Source organism: Podarcis gaigeae (genome assembly GCF_964106915.1).
Source record: "Podarcis gaigeae genome assembly, chromosome: 3".
Taxonomy (NCBI): Eukaryota; Metazoa; Chordata; class Lepidosauria; order Squamata; family Lacertidae; genus Podarcis; species Podarcis gaigeae.
This window is the reverse complement of record NC_139680.1, coordinates 69,935,697-69,956,298: the sequence shown is the minus strand read 5'-3', so window position 1 is coordinate 69,956,298 and position 20,602 is coordinate 69,935,697. Positions and strand designations below refer to the sequence as shown.

The window sequence follows — 20,602 nt, the reverse complement described above, 5'->3', positions numbered from 1 at the left end:
AGAGTTTCTTTTTTGATGGTCTTGTCTTGCCAACAAATTTGAGTTCTGTCTTTGTAAGAACATTCCTAATGCAAGGCAACACAAAGAACTGATGACTTATTGTAAGCAGTAGAGATTGTGTAGAATAGCATGGCCAGGGGCACAGCAAAGCTGGTGGAGGATCCCCCCCCCCCAAGCTGGAAAGGAAAGTCAATTGAATTTACATTCAGCACATATGACGTTGTGCCCCAGTTATGGTAGAATTGCTTGTTGAAGTATTTCACTGCCAATTGCAGATATATACATATGGAGAGAAACCATGTTTTATTTCTTCCATTTTAGAGTGCTTTGTATTTGTAAAGAGCTTTCCAATCACTTTTTTAAGAGAGACACAAATGCCCCCCTTCAAATTGTAGATGTCACTATTTCCCCCTGTTTTTGTGATGCCCTGTAGAATGGAGGGTTGTTGAAAATACTGTTATCAATTGGAGGGACCCCCCTAAACCCTAAAAATTAATAAATGGTAGGATTTTGATTATTTGGGATGTGAAGGGAGAAACACAAGCTGCAGAGGAATTCCTGAGCTAACCCATGGAAAAAAACAACAACGATCTGGTTAAGAAACAATACATGGCCATTGAGAGCCATTGGCAGTGCAAGACAACTGACCTTCCCCCTTTGCCCTGATGTGTGAACAAAGACTGGGGGTTTGGAAGGTACCCAGGGTAACTGGGTGTGAGGTGACAGGAAGAAAAAAGACTGTGATCCATTTTGGGTAGGGCTGGGAGAGATGCCTTGAACTCCATGACTGCACTGCTGTGGGGGGCAAGCCCTTCTTGAAATGACCATGCTGTAAGATATGGACTGCTGTAAGATATGGCTGTGTCTCAATTCCCCAAAGGAACACAGACCCTGGGTGAGTCCTTGGAACCCCCTGAGATTGCTCGGCCGAGAGTGGGGTGGCACCCAACTTCTGTAACAATACTTTTGTTCAAGATGTTAGGGACCCAGGAGGCTTGAAAGAGTACATAAAATGAAGCATTTGTGATTCTTAAATTTTAGAGTTTACCATTCTGCTTTACAGAAAATATTTCTTTTATTGCTTGTCTGAAGTTATTAAAATTGGGGCATCTCAGAAAATGTCTTTAAAAGAAACACATCAGCAAGCAAACTGTCAGCTGACAAGTCTGGGTAGAGGTGTTCTTTTTTTAAGCTGTTGTGTTCCCAGAGTGTGGGATACAGATATTTCTACACTTCTGTCACTTCATGTTTGACTTTAAAAGTAATATGCGAGGCAGAATTGGAGGGGGTGTAAGCAGCTGACATGTCATGTGTACTTGGTGATGTGTCCTGAATACTAACACTTTTGCTTCTAATCTGATAAGCCTCACCCCTCATTCCATGGCCATCTATAGTGAGGCCAGCTCACAGAGACAAGGTCCTTTCCTTAAGAGCGCTGGAACCCCATCTTGGTGCTGTTTCTAAAACCTGTGCTGCTTCAGTGCTCAAACAATTGCTTGTGGTTTGGTGATTTAAGATGTTTGAAGGCTACTGTTGCTTGATAATAAGAGACAGAGGAAATGTCATTGACTTCTCACAAGTTTTAATAGACCTAGCTACTTTTTGAAAAAGGGAGACAGTCTGCTTCCTTCTTACAGGTTTTCTTTGGGGAGAGAAAACCAAAATAGGCAGCAGCAGAACTGTACAGTGGTACCTTGGGTTAAGAACTTAATTCGTTCTGGAGGTCCATTCTTAACCTGAAACTGTTCTTAACCTTAGGTACCACTTTAGCTAATGGGGCCTCCCGGTGCCACTGCGCCCCCACCGTGCAATTTCTGTTCTCATCCTGAAGCAAAGTTCTTAACCCAAGGTACTATTTCTGGGTTAGTGGAGTCTTTAACCTGAAATGTCTGTAACCCGAGGTACCACTGTACTGTTGATTACCATGGGAAGCAAGGACATAATCATTGTCGTGTGATAAAGGTAAAGGTAAAGGTACCCCTGCCCGTACAGGCCAGTCTTGACAGACTATTTGGTTGTGCGCTCATCTCACTCTAGAGGACGGGAGCCAGCGCTGTCCGCAGACTCTTCCAGGTCACGTGGCCAGCGTGACGAAGCTGCTCTGGCGAACTGGCACCAGAGCAGCACACGGAACGCTGTTTACCTTCCCGCTATAAAGCGGTACCTATTTATCTACTTGCACTACTTGCACGGAACTGCTAGGTGGGCAGGAGCTGGGACCGAACGACGGGAACTCACCCCGCCGTGGGGATTCGAACCGCCGACCATGCGATCGGCAAGTCCTAGGCACTGAGGTTTTACCCACAGCGCCACCCGCGTCCCGTGTGTCGTTTGATATACCTAATTAAAGTGTATGGACAATAGATGGGACACTGTGAGCCCTAAGAGATGGCTTCCATCCCAACACCAGAGCAACAGGACACAGCTGTACTGTAGATTATCCCCTAGTCATGATGCACCTTGTAAGTGCCATGCAATTATTATTATTATTATTAATAATAATAATAATAATAATAATACCCCACTCTTACAGTTGAGGCTAGAAAGATATTTCAAGTTTCTAGGAGTCAAAATCAGCATTAAGAGCCAGCACCTCACAGAACTGAGAAGAGATGTAAATTCCCAGGCATAATTTTAGAAGTTTGGCCAACTGGGTTCCTTAGCTGCATCCCTGCTTAGAGAGCATGGGGTGGGAGTGGAAATGGGCCTGGGCCACAACTGCCTTTCCTACATGGACTCCTCAGGTCCTTTCATTGTGGCAGTTCTGAATCTTAAACATTGTCTTCCTGGGTTTTTAAATCCCTTTTAGCAAGAGGTTGTTTTCTTTTTCTCAGTTCAGTAGGAAGTGAAGTACACTAGAGGACGACATTGTTTCACTTGGCAGTGATGGATTTAGCTGCCACATCAGCACATTAGCCAAAGTGGGACGGGCAGGATAGAGGCTGTATAAATAAAGTGAGATTTTCTGTCAGGTACTGAAACAAAATTTCTTTAAAGGTTTTATAAGGCTGAACACAGTTATTGGGGGGGGGGGGACTTCTATTAGTTGGTTTATCAGTTCCCCCATGGCCACTTCTTTCTTTTAACAACAAAAAATGTCTAGCAAACATAACTAGATGTGAAGTAGTCTTGTGGAAGGACCATTGCTAAGTGGCAGAGCATCTGTTTTAACCCCAAGCTTAATCCCTGGCATCTCCACATAGAGCTGGGAATGTCTCCTGTTCGAAACTTGGAGAGCCACTGCCAGTCATTGGAGGCAATACGGAGTTGGCTGGACCAACGGTCTGGCTTTGTAGGTTCCTATGTTCCTCTTCCTAATGCATGTGTAGGGACATATGGGAGCAAAGTTCAAGGCTACATTGTGGAACTGGAGGCAAAAGGGGATAGAAGCTCAGCACTTCTCCAGTGTTCCCAAAAGCTTTGATCGTTTTCAGTAAAAATAAGATAAAAAGAGAGGATGCCCCAGCTTAACTCTTATGTTCTTAAAAGGGTAGAGTTTGAAATACAGCATACTTTTCTCTGCCTTTCAAAAGATAAATTTAGGTTTTTCAAGGGACAGTTTTCTTCCAAAAGTAATGACTAAATGTCATCTAAGTTTTAAAATAAAAATATTAAGTCTACTGATTTATTTAAGAAAGCAAAATTGGTTCCTATCCTTTAGGAAATAGCTTTAGAAATAATAAGGCCAAATTTATTTGCGTTCCATTTTTGTTTCAAAGGTGATAATTGTAAACCATGTTTTATATCAAATCAAACTGGTAAGGAATATGCATTTCATTTAGCATCACCTACCAATGTAAATATAATTAAGCTTAATGAACTGTTGTTGCACCTCATTCTCCAGAGATTTTAAAACAAATGTAAATGCCAAGAACCAAATATTTTTTTTATTTTGAGACCAAAGAAATGCCCTTTTACTTCCATTTTAAAATGAATGAATTAACATTTAACAATTAATTAACATTTTAAAAGGTTTGCAGCATTTTAAGCTTCTATCCTCAGGTTGAAATAACCTGGGGGCACAACCAAAAAACAATTAAGCCCTTGTAGGTCCCATTGATTTCAGTAGTAAACATGCAATGCAATCCTATGCAGCTTTACTCAGTCATAAGTCCCATTGCATTCAAGAAGGCTTACGCTTTAGCAAGTTTGTTTTAGAATTCCAGCCGTAAGCAAGTACTTAACTCTCTCGCTTTGAAACCAGTCTAACTTCCAAGTACTTAATTTTGGTTGGATGGCAAGAATATTGCATCACTCTCAGAGTCTTTTCTATTGGATAGAACCAGAGCCAGCTTTCACCTGAACGAAGGAGGGATATGTCTTCCCATCTATCTCTAGCAGACACTGGTTCTTTTCATGCACATTGACCAGCCCCACCCCTGGATTCCCTCGCTGCAAATGTTCATGCTGCATGTGCACATGCCAGGGGTCAGGGCTAGGCAACATACATGATGCTAGGAGGAGAGGGCTACCTGGCACAGCCACACTCACACATTGCTCTTATGCTTGAGTATAACTTCTGAACAGAGCTACTCTATTATGTGTGCAGGACTGAAGTCTCATACTTTTATCCTGGCTCTGGAAGTATGCCTCTTTTGTGGTTTTCAATTAACCACAGTGTAAATTGGCACATTTCTCCAAATGAGCATTACCTGTTTCTTAAAGGTAAAGGTAAAGGTACCCCTGCCCGTACGGGCCAGTCTTGCCAGACTCTGGGGTTGTGCACCCATCTCACTCAAGAGACCAGGGGCCAGCGCTGTCCGGAGACACTTCCGGGTCACGTGGCCAGCGTGACATCGCTGCTCTGGCGAGCCAGAGCCGCACACGGAAACACCGTTTACCTTCCCGCTGGTAAGCGGTCCCTATTTATCTACTTGCACCCGGAGGTGCTTTCGAACTGCTAGGTTGGCAGGCGCTGGGACCGAGCAGCGGGAGCGCACCCCGCCGCAGGGATTCGAACCGCCGACCTTTCGATCGGCAAGTCCTAGGCGCTGAGGCTTTAACCCACAGCGCCACCTGTGTCCCTTTACCTGTTTCTTACAAGAGTTTATTTCATTGCTGGCCTATGATGTGACTGCTCATTTTTAAGTTCACATGGTAACCACAGCCAGCTGAATTAAAAGAGAGAGAACTCTCAAGAGGAAATTACATAAAAAGTGCCATTAATAAGTACTTCTTACATTTTCTGCAGTTTCTCTCTCCCCATCACAGGGCCATTGACCAGAGAAGATAGGAGATGTAATCCATCACCATCTGGAGGGCCAAAGGTTATGCACTCCCAGGCTAGGGATACTTGGATTCACATTCTCATGCTGTGCTGAAGCTCACAGAATTGCCAGGGGGCAGTTACACGCAGTTGCTAAACTAGTTCACTTGAGTGGTAAGGATAAAAATGGGAGGGACCACCTGCTATGTTGCTCCTATGAGCTCTTTGAAGATGGGCATCTAACTCACAGTAGCCCACCAGCTCCCACATCTTGATCCTAATGTTTTGGTGCTCAGCATTGAGACTGGGAGCTAAAAAACATAGTCTGCTAGGGTGGCGATGACCTTTTAAGAGTGATCTCTATGTGCGTCCTTATGTGTATGTGTGTGAGAGAGGGGGGGAGGGAGGGAGAATTGTGTGCCTGCAGGAGTGGTGAGTGTGCACTTTGTGGTCTGCATGCGGGAAATGCACGTACATGCTACATGTCTGATGTCTCTCTGTGTGCACATACCATTGGCCATGTTCACCACCAGCATGTGGAGGGGGGGTGACTGACCATCAATACAGCTGCCAGGTTGAAAAAAGTTAAGCCACCCCTGCTTTAGAAGAACACTGAACTATAATGTTATCAATAATGTGGGTAATCCAACCATAGTAAAGCCAATTGATTTCAATGGGTGGACTTACATGCTGTCCTACTGAAAATCCATAGCATCCTTAACATTATCTGGATCATTCCCCACTCCCTGGCATGTTTATGTTGTTTTTCCACCGCTACCACTCTCCACTGTAGCTTGAATGGGAACTTTATGTCTTTGTGAAGTATCTGTTCTGAATCAAGCTGATTTCTACTGAAAATAGAAGAGAGGTAATGGAAGAGTTTAAAAGTATTTCATTCAAAACACTTTTAGTTATGTGAAGGAATCTTGGGGGCATAGAAACATTTTATCTAGAAGGGCTCAAGATGGGAGCTACAATGATAATAGTAGTTCTATAACTTTTTATAGGCCACAAGGGGTGTTCTGTGGGTGATGGTTGGCAACTTATCTGATCTCTGGAAGCAACTGAACTATTGAAGCCAAGTGTAAAGTTTGTCTGTAAAAGACAAAGTGCCAGTATCTGCTTTGGTAAAACTTCTCCAAGGAACAGAGCAGTTACATAATTCACCTTGCCTTTCAGTTAAAAGATAAAGTTTCATCCACACACTTCTGCTGCTGTGAAAATCCTTGGAGTCTAAGGGCTCAACTAGATAGTGAATGCAAACATATGTAATAAAACCCTGATGAATGCTTCTTCTATTGTTAGTAGTAGCTATAAGTGGGAACAGTTTGTAGTGGACATGCTTAACCCTGGCCTTGGCCACCACTTCCCCACTTCCAACCTCTGCACCATGCTGTTTTACACACTACAGACTTCCAGACATGTTTAACACCCTCCAACATTTATCCAGTGAAAATAGGGATCTCCTAAGGAAAAGCGGAACATTGCAGGATCAAATCAGAAACCAGGATGGCTTCTCTAAATCAGGGACGTCCCTAGAAGATAGGGACACTTGGAGGGTCTGTCATGCTGAAATTTTCTCTTGCATACAACAGGGCCCTGTCTTCTTTTGTATATTGTCACGATTTCTGTCATATATTTGTAACTGGAGTCCCATGTGCTTTTATGACCTATCACTGGCATGTGAAAAGGAAAGGTTGGTCAGATATAACTTGAATGGTGAGCTGGTAATTCGTTTCCTATCCTCTGAACAGATGTACATAAGCAAAATGTATCCCCCCCCCCTTTAAAAACAGCACTGTAAGTAAATGTAGGTTAGCTTACAGCTGTTCTGAGCTGTTCATCATCTCCCATTTATGAAGATGTGTCAGATGGTACGAGGCCAAACTCACAAAATGAATACTATTTTTAGCAGAACATCTCACAGTTGTGTAGTTTGTCAGATGTGCAATTTTACAGATTTAGGCTGTGTTCTTTGGTTTGCTTACCCTGAAGTAATCCCAGTGAAATAAATAGGATTATTTTGGAGAATGGCTTTTCAGGATTCCTCTGTGAGATAGCAATGGAAAAGGCAGGGACATTAAGTCTTATGATTTTGAAACACCCCATCTGTGTGGAATGTGGCTACTATTTTGAGAAATTCACTGAGCATTTGGTTCCTGTGTTGTATGAAACTGATTTAGACATTCATAAATAGAGCAGATGAAGTCTTCATGAGACTATACTGCTTTAGAATACATGTGGAAATTCATCTTTGTAGTGGCATGCTATTTGTTGTTAAAGATGCACCTCTTTACCAAAGGCATCCCCTTGATCTCACGTTTCCTGTTTTAATTGTTGTGCTGTGATTTTTTATTGTATATTTTAGTAACGAACATTATATTTTAATGTTTTCATGCAATTGTTGTATTGTGTATTTTAATTATGGTGTTTTTTTAATTATCCTGTCCTTAGCACTGTGCAATTGGTTTTCATGTTTTGTAAGCTGCTTAGAAGTTATCTGGGCATTAAGCAGTATATAAATAATATTTTATATGATGCTTCTAATTGTTAAAATCATAGGTTAAACTCTCATGGTTATGGGAAACTTCCTTAATATTCAGAGAGCTAAGAGGTAATTTCTTTAGTGCAAGTATGAGAAAACTGTAGTGTTCAGATGTTGTTATGGTCTGGAATGCTGGGAGCACAATTTGGCAGGGCACACACTAGCTAATCTTACTTTAATGGCAGTAAATTTGCACGCATAGTGTCTGGCCTGGTCCAAAGGGGGGGGGCACTGGGTGTTTAGGTGAAAGCTGCCTTCAGGTATCACTGAGTAATGATAAAGAATGAAGTTGGGCTATATAAACAATTACCATGATCATGTAAATTGCTATGGGAGAAATAAAATTTTAACTTTCGCTATTGCTACACCGGCCTTTCTTCTCTATCAAGTATGAGAGAATGAATTCTCTGTTGAATGTTTATCATATATCCGATTTGGTGGTGATAAATCTGATTTTATGGTTAACAAATGTGATTTTGGGGTTATATGTGTGAACATAGCGTCCTTGATTTTCTGGAGTTTGGGTGTATTTGTTCATTTGCAGATTTATTTCCAGTGATGTGTCTCATCTTGAAAAATGCTTACTAACCTCCTGTGGATGTTAACAGATAAAAAATTGTTTTGGAAGAGTATAGAGATCCTCCAAAATTGAAAACGATTTTATGGTGCTTATATGGAAAGCTTTTGAAGCTAGGAGAAGATTGCTAAAACCAATAAAAAATACGTTAATGGGAAACTCTTGGGCATTTTATAATAAATATAGCCCTCTTGGGCGAAGGATGAGCAACAGCACATTTATTTATTCCACAGCAACAGACTCTATATGTCTATTTCTGCCTCACTGAATGTAATCCTTGAGAGTCAACCATATAGACATATCCCTCTTTTTTATTATTATTTGGTTAAGATATTTGATAGAGGGGTGAGAAAAATCCAATCGTCACCTACAAATAACCCCAGGGATTTTCACAGGTTCAATCACATTTTTTTCTCCTTTACGAATATCTGCAGGCTTTAGCTACTTCTGAAGCATTTCAGAATAGTGATGTCAACTTGCTGATTTTTAATGTGACATTCTCTTTAACCTCAGATTGCTTGGTCTCTCTCACCCACCCCACCCCTTCACCGAAACTGAAGGTAATGGACTAACAGGCGAGCAAGCTAACTCAAGGTTTTCATAAGCAGGCAGTGAAAGATGTAGCTTTGCAATCCTCTATTGTGTCTGCAGGTAATTCCATATGCTAAAAAGCTTCTTGCATTCCTAGCCACTGGACTGTCTCTCAATACATTAATAACACCTGTCACAAGATTTTGAGATATACTCAAACAATTTATTTCCCAGTGGGGCTCTTATCTAAACAAGATCAGTCTTCATATCTTTCTCCGTTTAGCCAGGATTCTGTAGCAGCAGCGTATTATCCATGGCTTGCTGTTCCTCAGCTGAGGGCCAGGGCTGGGGGAGGAAAGATGTACAGAATTATAATACCTCCCACCACAGCTTCTTTTTAATTGATTTCCCATCAAGTCCATACTGATAGTATAAAGGGATGGGGAGGAAACACGGGTACTGAGTTTTACCTCTCCCCCTTTCTTTGTCAAGATACAACAATCGTTTTAGTAGTAGGGGTAATGGACAGTCAGGGGTCTCAGGTTAGATTCCCCTGAAAATGATACAAATTTGCTTTCGAAAAACTAAAACAGAGGTAGTGTGTGTATTTCATAGGAAGCTTCTTTATGCCACCCTTGCATCATCTAGCTCAGTATTGTCAGCACTGACTGGCAACATCTCTCCAGCATCAGTTTCTGATAAGGTCTTTCCCTGCCTTTCCTGGAGATTCTTGGGGTGGCGGTTTGAACCTGGACCTTTTGCATGCAGAGAATATGTTTCATCTCTGAACTACAGGCCCTCCCTTCCTGTTTTAATCAGGTAGGTCTATTTGCTCAGCTGCTTAAAAGAACTATCCCTTGCTACTGAGGAATTGTTTCTGCAGGGAGTTAGAATGCTACTAAAACAACCCAATAGATGTTTTGTTGGCTAGGTAAGAAGCACTGCACTATCCATCCTCTCCTGTGCCCAGCTCTGCATGTTGGGCTGGTGAGATGGGAACCTTATGGGGAGTTTGTTGAGTGCGTTCAACCAACAGCTGCAGTGTATGTACCTCTATGTCAGGCAGTTCTTCCAGTTGCGTTCCTAGCTGAGGACTGCAAATGCCTCAACATATTACCTGTGAGAAGAAGGCTCTCTTCATTCCATTTCCTAAGTAGATTAAGCAAATGTGAACTGTTTCTTTCGCAAAAGCCTTGTTAACACAAGCAAATGTAATATTGAGTACAGGAGGTGGTGGTGATTTTGGTGGACGGCCCTGTCCGCAGCCTACCCTTCATTCACAGGCTTTCTTCTTTTTTCTTTGCACATAATTGTCTGTTGTCATAGAAAACCACAAGATGGGATGAAGGCCCTGTGTCAAAACTATGTATACCTGCTCCACTTTCAGTCAACTTTAGGTAGAAAGAAGAAGTGAGGCTGCAATCCTAACCTCACTTACCTGGGACTGAAGTAAGCCCCACTGAATTCAATAGGACCTACTTCTGAGTAGACATGATTTCAGCCTAAGTGTGTTTGAGGGCATAGCTGGAAGCATTTGAACTGTTGGCAGAGTTATAACGGGCCCCCGCCTGTGATTGATTAAAACCCACAAGTATGATAGTGGCTGTTCTTATGCAGTCCTCAACCTGTGTGCTTGGAAGTCAGCCCCACTGAGTTTAATGGCATCTGCACCCAGTAAGTGAATGCAGCAGGATTGCAGCCTCAGTTCTTCAGGGACTACATTAACTACAGTTTCTGAGATCTGCAGAGTATTCTGTCTGCTGCCTGCCTCTTTTTTTATATAAATCAGAACAGCAAGTGGTCAACTAATAAGGATTAGTAGTGGGGAGGTTTTATTTAATTCAGTTTGTAAGCTGCTTTATTCTACGAAAATCCCTTAAAACACTGAGATTATATTTTTAATGGTACCAACACACTACCTTGAAATCTACAGTGTATGAGGCTTTTTAAGGATATTTTGAAAGAAGATTATGCACGGAATATTTCGCTTCACTGAAGACAAAAGGACACACACTGAAATAAGGGGGACTTGCAAGTTAAGTGTAATTCGGATATTACCCCATATGGTGACTTCCACATTATACCTGGGTGTTTTAATTTATTGAGTGGCTGATAAGTTTATTCTTGAAAGGAAGTGAAAGACTTGAGCAGGTCATCCCTAATGACAATGATTGCTACTTTCCATTATATGGCAGGACACATGCCATTGTGCCATTGTGTAGCTTCCTCTTGGATGCACTGCCACTTAGAATCATAGACTCATAGAGCTGGAAGGTGCTCCAAGGGTCATCTAGTCCAGCCCCTTGCAATTCAGGAATCTCAGCTGAAGCATCCAAGACAGATGGCCATCCAACCTCTGCTTAAAAACCTCCAAGGAAAGAGAGTCCACAACCTCCTGAGGGAGACAGTTCCACTGTTGAACAGCTTACTGTCAGAAAGATTTTCCTTATGTTTAGTGGATTCTCCTCTCTTTTGACTTGAAGCCATTGGTTTGAGTCCTACCCTCCAGAGCAGGAGAAAACAAGCACACACAATGACGAAACACATACATGAAGAGACCAGCCATACCTTTGAAACCTGCATGAAATACCAGGGTGGGGTGGGGGGCAGAGAGCAGATGCAGCTTTTTCCAAGTCACATTCGAGGTACTAATGCCTTGGGAGGGAAAAAAAGATGGCAATGCTTCACATGAAGAGCTGCTTTCCAGCTTGTCACTGCTGTTGTTGTAGGTTTTAGTTGTGGTCTGCATGCCATTGGTGGCCATACATGCCTCTGTGCATCTTGGATGACTGGCTGGGGACAGTGGCACCTAATGGGTAGAAGCTGCAAATGCCACTATCTGTGACTAGGTGTCCTTTGGGACTAAGCTGAGAGAGGATGTCCTGGTTGGTTGGTTGGTTGGTTGGTTGGTTGGTTGACAGACTGCCCCATATCTATCTATCTATCTATCTATCTATCTATCTATCTATCTATCTATAATCCCTTCACCCAAAGATCCTAGGGCAGTTCACTAGAGATAAATACAAAATGAGAATACAAATTACACAATGAAACAGAAACAGAAACAAGAACAAAACAATAACCTCGCTCTCACAAACCCGTTTTAAAAAATGTAAATCAGCCAAATGCCTGGTTGAGGAGAAACTGTTTATCCTGACCCCTTAAGATAAGTAATGTGTTTTTCAATGTGATGCTATGGCCAGGCCCCCAAATTGCTTGCTGGAGTAATATCTCTGGTACCTATATTTGGAGATGCAGTTATTATGGGACATGGTATTCACATTAAGACCATATACTGACAGATCCAAAGCATGGCATTACATTGCAACTCTGTCTGCAGCTGCTGTTTTTTTTGCTGTCACAGGCCTTTATTTTCATCCTGAAATGAATAATGGATCATGAATGTTTGACCAGCAAGGCAATCAGTGGCATGCAGTGCTTGGTGTCCATCAATAAAAGTAGCTGTGTTTCTTATTGCCTTTCCTAGTGAAGGGTGGGAGCACACTTACATTATGGGGTTTGTGGCAAAGAAGACTCTTATCCTGTGTCCTGTTAATGGCAGAAACTGCTGCAAGCTGTTTGGTCAGTGAAGGTTCTGAAGCTAGGTCACCATATTGTAAGGGTGGAAGAATAGACAATGTGTTGCCATGGATGTGAAATTGCACTGTTGTACCAGTGCAGGGATTATGTCAATATAGGCCAACACCATAGCTTTAAAGTAGATGGCTTTCTGCAAAGAATCCTGGGAATTGTAGTTTCCCCCTAACAGAGCTACAATTTCCAGCATCCTTAATACATTATTGTTCCCCCAGGGAGGAAAGCCATGCTTTAGATGTATGGTTGGAATGAGACTGTTGTGTTCCACTTGTGCAGCTGTTCATTCATCCTAAGGCTAATGATTGTCGGGGATGGGGGGGATAGCATCTTGGCAGCATGTCCCCCCCAATTGAGATGTGCTCATTATCATTATAATGAATCTCTAGAAAGAGCTTTCAATGGTCTTAATTCCATATACCGTATTGGCCTGAATATAAGCCTCACTTTTCCCCCAAATTCTGACCGTGAAAAGTTAAAATGCAGCTTAAATCCGCAACCTTACAAAAAATGGCTTTTACGATATCACTGCTGAAACAGACATATGGTAAAACAGAACGGGTGTGAGTGCCTGCAGAATTTTAAGGGAGCAGCTTATGCTTGGGTATTGTCTTTTTTTCTTGTTCCCCCTTAAATTTTAAAGGTGTGGCTTATATTCGGGCCAATACAGTAATTCTGCTCAAGTTGAATTATGCAGCGCAAAACTGTTTTTGGAATTATGGCATATCACCAATGACTCTGTGGTTTATGTCCCCTCTCCAATCCTCAGAAACATGTAGGATGTTATTGATGGAGACTGAATTACATATTGGCGTTCTTTCTCCCCCCACTACCCTCCAATCCCTGCTATTAAATTATTCACCCCTCTCCTCTCTGTGCAGTCTGTCTTAATTTAATTACAGTCCTAAAAATCGGTGTCATCACGTCTTGCGATAATCCTGTACAGCCATTGGTAAGCCTCATCCTCAGTGCTAGCATGCTGATGTAGCAGATCTGAGAGGTCTTGGGATGTAAGTCCTCTCTAGGCAGATATTGTGTCTTTGTATGTTCCATATAAAGCATAGAAGACTGCTAGCATGAAGCAAAGCTATATAGGAATAGCATGACATAATAAAGACAAACTGCTTTATCCTTTCTCCCCTTTCCTTTTAGGACCCCCGTGTTGGTATTCCAGTGCATACATCGCCATGTCATTTGCCTGGACTGTTTTCATTTATACTGTGTCACTATGCTGAACAATCGCCAGTTTATCCATGACCCTGACCTTGGCTACTCCCTCCCATGTGTGGGTAAGTTCATCCAATATTTTCCCCCTCTCATATTACTTGGCTTAAATAGTAGGCAGGAATTACTAGCTCAAATAACAAATATCTGTCACTCATTTTTTAAAAAAATAAATAAATCATGGAATAATGATTTGTCTTAGCGTTTGCTTCTTTTGATGGACTGCCTATTGGTTTCAGAAAAACTCCTCTAGTCCTGTTCTGCCTTTGCAGTGCTATATCTTGGTTCTAAAGGGCATTTCTTTTATAAGCATATGCATACATATTTTTTCACATTAGTATTTCATCATCATCAAGTGTTAAATGATGATAGCTATAAACTGCAGGGGGAAAAAATAGAAAAGAAAAGCTGAATGACCTCCACATGTCTTCTTTAGAGTCAAATAAGTTGTTAACTTCATTGGCCTATCTTCAACAGCTAATAGGAAAAGTATGTAACAGGAATTTCAAATAACCTTCCTGGCTGGTGAAGTTATCTCTGTTAATTACCACTGTGTTGAGTGCATGGCAGATCACCCACAGCATTTGTTAGGTTGAGTATCCTTTCTGCTTGACTAGGGAGAGAAATGTGGATTAGAGTCATCAAAAATGGTTGATGATTGTTGAACAACGAAAATTGCAAAACAGCTAATTTTCTTTCTTGCTCTCAGGTGTCAAATTTGCTGGCAGTACCATGCCATATCCATGTTTTTGTGACACATTGAGCATGGCAATCCAAATAATTTATTTAATGCTGGATGAGCCACTTCTGGCAATGGATTTCCATTCTGTTTCTTAGAAGTATTGGATCCAGGAGAGGTGTAATGTTTTCTGTTTATTTTCATTATCTCCACTCATGTTAGTAATGGCCATGGTTGAATTTCAAGCAGGCTCATTCTAACATTTATCAGAAGAGTTCCCACCTTAGGCATCAGCTTCCAGGAAATACATGTACAGTTCATCAAATTCCAATTATTTAGTGGTTATCCTATTTTAACCACTGCAGCAGAGGAGAAGTCATTGGGATTTTCTTCCCCATGCTAACTTTCAAGCTGACACTACTATTAAAATGGTTTGGGACTCACTGGGAAATTACTTCATGACATTAAAGAGTCAATGCATTGCACTTTTAATTGAAATTTTTGTTGTCATCATTGTTGCTATTCATATTTTAGTTCTGGTCCTTTTGCTCTGTTTAGTTGGCTACTACTTTGGGACAAAATGTTTCTTGATAAAGATATCAGTATTCATTTATTGGATTTATTGACATACTCCAGCAATCTATGGATTTTTTATTTTATTTTTTGCTTTACGTTTTTTATTCTCAGCTTGTTAAGTAGTAATTTAGCCTCAGCTATGTCTCAGCCCATGCATATCATCTGCTGTGGGTTTAACTAGATGTGACACTGAGTTCCAGGACACTTTCCATCATTTAAAAAGGAATAAAGAAAAACAGTCTTACAGATCTGTGATTGAAAGTCTAGGAACTACCGGTGAAGCAACTGCTTACCCCACTTTTCCTCCTGCAATTTGTTTGCTAGAAATACTGCCCTACCCCTGTTTTGCCCACCTTCAGAATAAAATATATGGGGACCTCATATTTTTTCTCTTCAGGCACAAAACTAGACAGCTGTGGGGATATTTTGTGTGGACAAGCAACAGAAGGGGAAAGAGTTAAGCCCACTCTGCCACTCTTCTGTTCCTGGCTGAATTTTTCAATTGCTGCTTTCCTTTAAAAAAAAAGGTGTCGTTGACACAATAGATTGATGCTTAGCAAAGTAGCTGAAACTAATTTATCTTTTTGCTTCCACATGGCTTCTTTTGTGGGAAATATAAACCAATATCTTTCTAAAGAGCATATGTCAAAATGCACCATTGTTAACATTATTCAGCTGCGGGGTGAAGCTGAAGACAGACCCAACAGAACTGATTGTTCCATAGTGAAGACTTTTCATTTCCATTACTTCTGAGCAGTTGAATATAGGATTGTAGTGTGTCAATAAAACCCCCCTCTAAAATTAGTTTGTTATTCATACTTGTTGTTGTTTGTATACCACCCTATACCCGCAGGTCTCAGGGTATACTTGTGATCTTACTCCTTATAAACACTGACACCATGGTTGTTGTTGAAATTTATATACCACCCTTCATTCAAGGGTCACAGGGCAGTTTACAGTACAAAAATACAACAGTTTTGCTGTATTCTGGACATTACTTTATAGATCTGTTTGAATTAAAAATAGGGTTACTTCAGCTCTAGTCAAGCCACTGATAAGTCTTACTGGTGTCACTGAGGTTGGTCCCAGAAATGCTAAAAAATAATATTCCTCCGTTCTCTTCAGTGCATATGGGTGCAAATACAGGAGGCAAAGTATCAGCTTTGTTTAGATTGCTTAAATGTTAAAATTAACACTTCATTCTGGTGTTGTTATTTTGGGGAAATTATATAACATCATTATCATAGCCAGCGGTTTCCATTAACATTTGACTCTCTGTTTTTGATGCTATCAAGGGAATGATCAGATCTTGCTGGAGATACACAGTCATGGGGGAAAGAAAGTGCACCCTCTTTGAATTCTGTGGTTTTACATATAGCAATCATTTGGTCCTTAGTAAGTCTTAAAATTAGGTAAATACAACCTCAGATGAACAACGACATATGACATATTATACCATGTCATGATTTATTTAACAGAAATAAAGCCAAGATGGAGAAATCATGTCTGAAAAAATTAAGTATACCCCTACTGCTTCCATAGGAATTAATAGGCTAAGTAGCGGACAGTGGCTGCTAATCAAATGTCCTTGCTTAATTGATCATCAGCAAGTATGCCCAGCTCTATTAAAGCCAAAGTTTCTGTAATTTGCTGGTCTGGAGCGTTCAGGTGTGTTTTAACACAATGCCAAGGAGGAAAGACCACACAATGCTCTTAGGGAAGCAAGTGCTGCTGCCCATGAAACTAGGAAGGGTTCTAGGCCACCTCCAACCAATTTTAAGTCCATCATTCTACAGTGAGAAAGATTATTCAGAAGTGGGAAACATTCAAGGCAGTTGCCAATCTTCTCAGGAGCGGACGTCCCAACAAATTCACCCCAAGGTCAGACAGTGCAATGCTTAGAGAAATGGGGGGGGGGGGAGTTACATCTCAGGCTCTACAGGCCTCAGTTAGCATGTTAAATGTTAAAGTTCATGACAGTGCAATGAGAAAAAAACTGAACAAGTACAGTTTGTTTTGAAGGGTTTCCAGGAGAAAGCCTCATCTCTCTAAAAAGAACATGGCAGCACAGCTTTGGTTCGCAAAGTTGCATCTGAACAAACCACAAGGCTTCTGGAACAACGTCCTTTGGACAGAATGAGACCAAAGTGGAGATGTTTGGCCATAATGCACAATACTACATTTAGCAAAAACCGAACACAGCATATCAGCACAAGCACCTCATACCAACTGTCAGGCACAGTGGTGGAGGGGTGATGATTTGGGCATGTTTTACAGCCATGGGTCCTGAGAATCTTGCAGTCATTGAGCTGACCATGAACTCCTCTCTATACCAAATTATTCTATAGTCAAATGTGTGGCCATCTGCCCAACAGCTGAAGCTTGGCCAAAATTGGGTCATGCAACAGGACAAGGATTCCAAGCACACCAACAGAATGACTGAAAAAGAACAGAATCAAGGTGTTGCAATGGCCCAATCAAAATCCAGATCTCAGCCCAACTGAAATGCTGTGCATCTCTCTCTTAAGAGAGCTGTGCATAAACAAATGCCAGCAAACCTCAATGAACTGAAGCAACGTTATAAAGAATGGGCCAAAATTCCTCCACAACAATGTCAAAGTGCAAGTAGATAAATAGGTACTGTTCTGGCGGGAAGGTAAATGGCATTTTTGAGCGCTGCTCTGCTTTGCCAGAAGTGGCTTAGTCATGCTGGCCACATGACCCGAAAGCTGTTCGCTGGCTCCCTTGGCTAGTAAGGCGAGATGAGCACCGCAACTCCAGAGTTGTCTGCGACTGGATCTAACGGTCAGGGGTCCCTTTACTACTGCTAAAAGTGGTTCTACAAGCTATTGAATCATAGGGTGTCCTTAGTTTTTCACACATGACTTTTCAATTTTGACTTTATTTCTGTTAAATAAATCATGACACAGTGTAATATGCCATGTGTTATTGTTAATCTGAGGTTTTATTTACCTAATTTTAAGACCTGGTAAGGAACAGATGATTGTTATTATGTCTTCGTATGTAAAACCACGGAATTCAAGCAGGGTGAACTTGCTTTTTCCCATGACTGTATATATATCTGGATAAATCTAGAGGTCAAAAACTCTTCGGGAAAAGAACAGGATTTAATTCATTGGATCACTGTAACTGAGAACAGAGATGTGTTTCATAGATGCATAGTAATTTGAGCATGAAATATGTAGTGAAAAATGTATTTTGTACAAATAGCATTTTTCAAATCAATTTTGTAACTTGTGTGCCTTAATGGCAGGGTCATTACACATAGGGTGCTTCCAGACATGGATGATTTAGTAGCACACAGTCATTTCGGTTCTGCTTTAAGATGGAAATGGAATAGCAACTCTTTTTTCAGACTTCTAGAATCTGTCACCAAGTGGACAGACCTTTTTCCCCTGCTCCAAATGTGAGGGGAGTGCAGTAATTTTCATTGGGACAACTATGTTTATTTATTTCATAAAGTGTATACACCACTTGGTTGTAAAAAATATTACTCAAAGCAGTTTCCCCCATTATGTGTGGAGAAAATGTAGAATACTCCAAGCATGATCCTGTTTCCAAGCATGATCCTGTTACCCATTAGCTTCAGTTTAGGAAGGAAAAAGAAAATGGATATAAAGATAATGATGATATTTGGAAGAGGAAGGATTAAAGTGATTAAGCTGATTCTTAGAAAGGAAAGACATCATAGAGAACATTTATTTATTCTTTTTATGAAGCAATGACTGGCCAAACAACCTGTTGAACAGCTGTGTGATGTATGTGTTTTAGAAAGAAAGCTGAACAGAGGGGAAATGTTGCATAGCTGTCAAGTGTCCCTTATTTGAAGGGACAGTCCCTTATTCCAGCGCCATGTCCCGCTGCTGTCCCTTATTAATGGATGTCCCTTAAATGTCCCTTAAATGATGTCCCTTAAATTTCAAAGGAAGCAGCTCCTCTCCCTGCTGGCCAGGGAGGAGGGATGCTCCAACTGTGTTGCTTGGCTGTGTTGCTCACCCAATAAGAAGTCTAACGACGACTGGGGGGTGGAGCTTGCATGCCTTGTGTGTGGCTAGTTAATGCAAGCTGAGGGGTTTTTTGAATGCTGGACGCCATTCTGTTGCACGTGCTGCTGCAAACTTTGCAGTGCAAAGCCAGGCCGGGGAGCCATCTTAAGTTGAGGCTGCATAGGCCTTGTGGTGCATGTGATTCAGATTCTAGTCAGTTGAACCTCTGGTTACAAAGTTGGTTGGACAGTGTTCTCGAAGCTACCAGCATGAGACTGCAGGAGGACAGGAAGACTGGAGTGCCTGGAACAGGTGAGGCTGCAGGTCCCTTATGTCAGCTGTAAGTTGACAGCTATGAAATGTTGTGATCACTGTGTCATGTAGATGCCCTATTAAAAGTGAGTGGGCAGGGGGAACATGACTGTTCCACAGTAGATGTCTCCTTTGGAAGCAACCATAGATTAGAGGCCAGAGAATAAATACTCATGTTATTTCAGATTAATATGTGAATACCAGGTTTCCCAATCTACTTTCCTTCACTATGTGCACATTACTCTGTCCCTTCTCACTGTTAGCCTCCCTCCCTCTGGCTTTCATTCTTTCCTGGGCCTTTTGGCTGCCATTGGCTGAACATCCTCTGCCTGCTCCACTATTTGTGACATTAGGACAGCTGAAGCAATAATTGCCAGAGGCTTCAGTATCACCACAAATCCCTTACGATGAATGTAATGGGATGTGTGTGTTTGTGTGTGTGTGTGTGCGTGTGTGTGTGCATGCGTACGCTGTGCTCCATAACTGGCATACCTGAATCTGGAGATCTAAGTTACAATCTGATAGATTGCCTAGAAAAATACTACCTGGTGTAGGGTTGTTTTCTATAGATAGTTCAGCAAGTATTGTTTAGAATTTATGAGGACATAAGCTGCTGCTTTATACTTATTATCCTTCTAGCCTACTATTGTCTACTCTGACTGGCAGAGGCTTTCCATGGTATCAAGCAGAGAGGGGTGTTTCCCATCACCTGCTCTCTGACTCTGTTGATGTGTGATACCAGGACTGAACCCACAATCTTCCATGTGTAATGCATGTACTGAGTGATGAGCCCTACCCACTCCTTCGGAGGGTTAAAATTCATTAGACAATATCCAATCATGTCAATAGCTGGTCTGATTATTTAAAACAGAGCTATGATTTAAACCCATTCTGTGTGTAGATACTGAGACTTTGCACCTAGGAGCAAAACCCACTACAAAATAGTTTTCTCGTCTTATGGTAACTAAACTCTATCCCATTTATCTTTATGGTGTCTTGAATTAATGAGTCTTCATGCATAGATATTTCCATGAGTACTGACCTCTAAATATCTTTGAAATAATTAATAAGGTGCTTAGAGGGATAGGCTTGCATATGCATGAAAGCACATTTATGGTTATTTAGCTAGTAGAAAGGGCACTGAAATTTCATCTGAAAAAAATGACACTTACAGAAAACCACACAGCGTATTTTAACATGAACCCTACCACTTTCCATTAAAAAGGGGTGGGGGAAGGATGATAACTATGTGGGGTTATAGCCCACAAGGGAGTATAAACATGTCATGGAGCAGGAATGCCAAGAGAAGAATGGTGAGGCTAAGAATTGCAAGCTTTTACATTGCTGCAAG

The 20,602-nt window shown here is 41.4% G+C and overlaps 2 protein-coding genes across 4 annotated transcripts in view; one reads left to right on the top strand and one right to left on the bottom strand.

The window, feature by feature from the left end:
- ACAT2 (acetyl-CoA acetyltransferase 2) overlaps nucleotides 1–20,602 on the bottom strand; it is an 833,137-nt gene that overhangs the window by 63,455 nt on the left and 749,080 nt on the right. The gene's annotated exons all lie outside the window — the stretch shown is intronic.
- PRKN (parkin RBR E3 ubiquitin protein ligase) overlaps nucleotides 1–20,602 on the top strand; it is a 612,533-nt gene that overhangs the window by 382,268 nt on the left and 209,663 nt on the right. For all 3 annotated transcript variants that reach the window (XM_083732566.1, XM_083732565.1, XM_083732564.1), the window contains one exon: nucleotides 13,606–13,742. In XM_083732566.1, coding sequence (XP_083588692.1) covers nucleotides 13,606–13,742 — 137 coding nt within the window. The remainder of the gene's footprint in view (nucleotides 1–13,605; nucleotides 13,743–20,602) is intronic.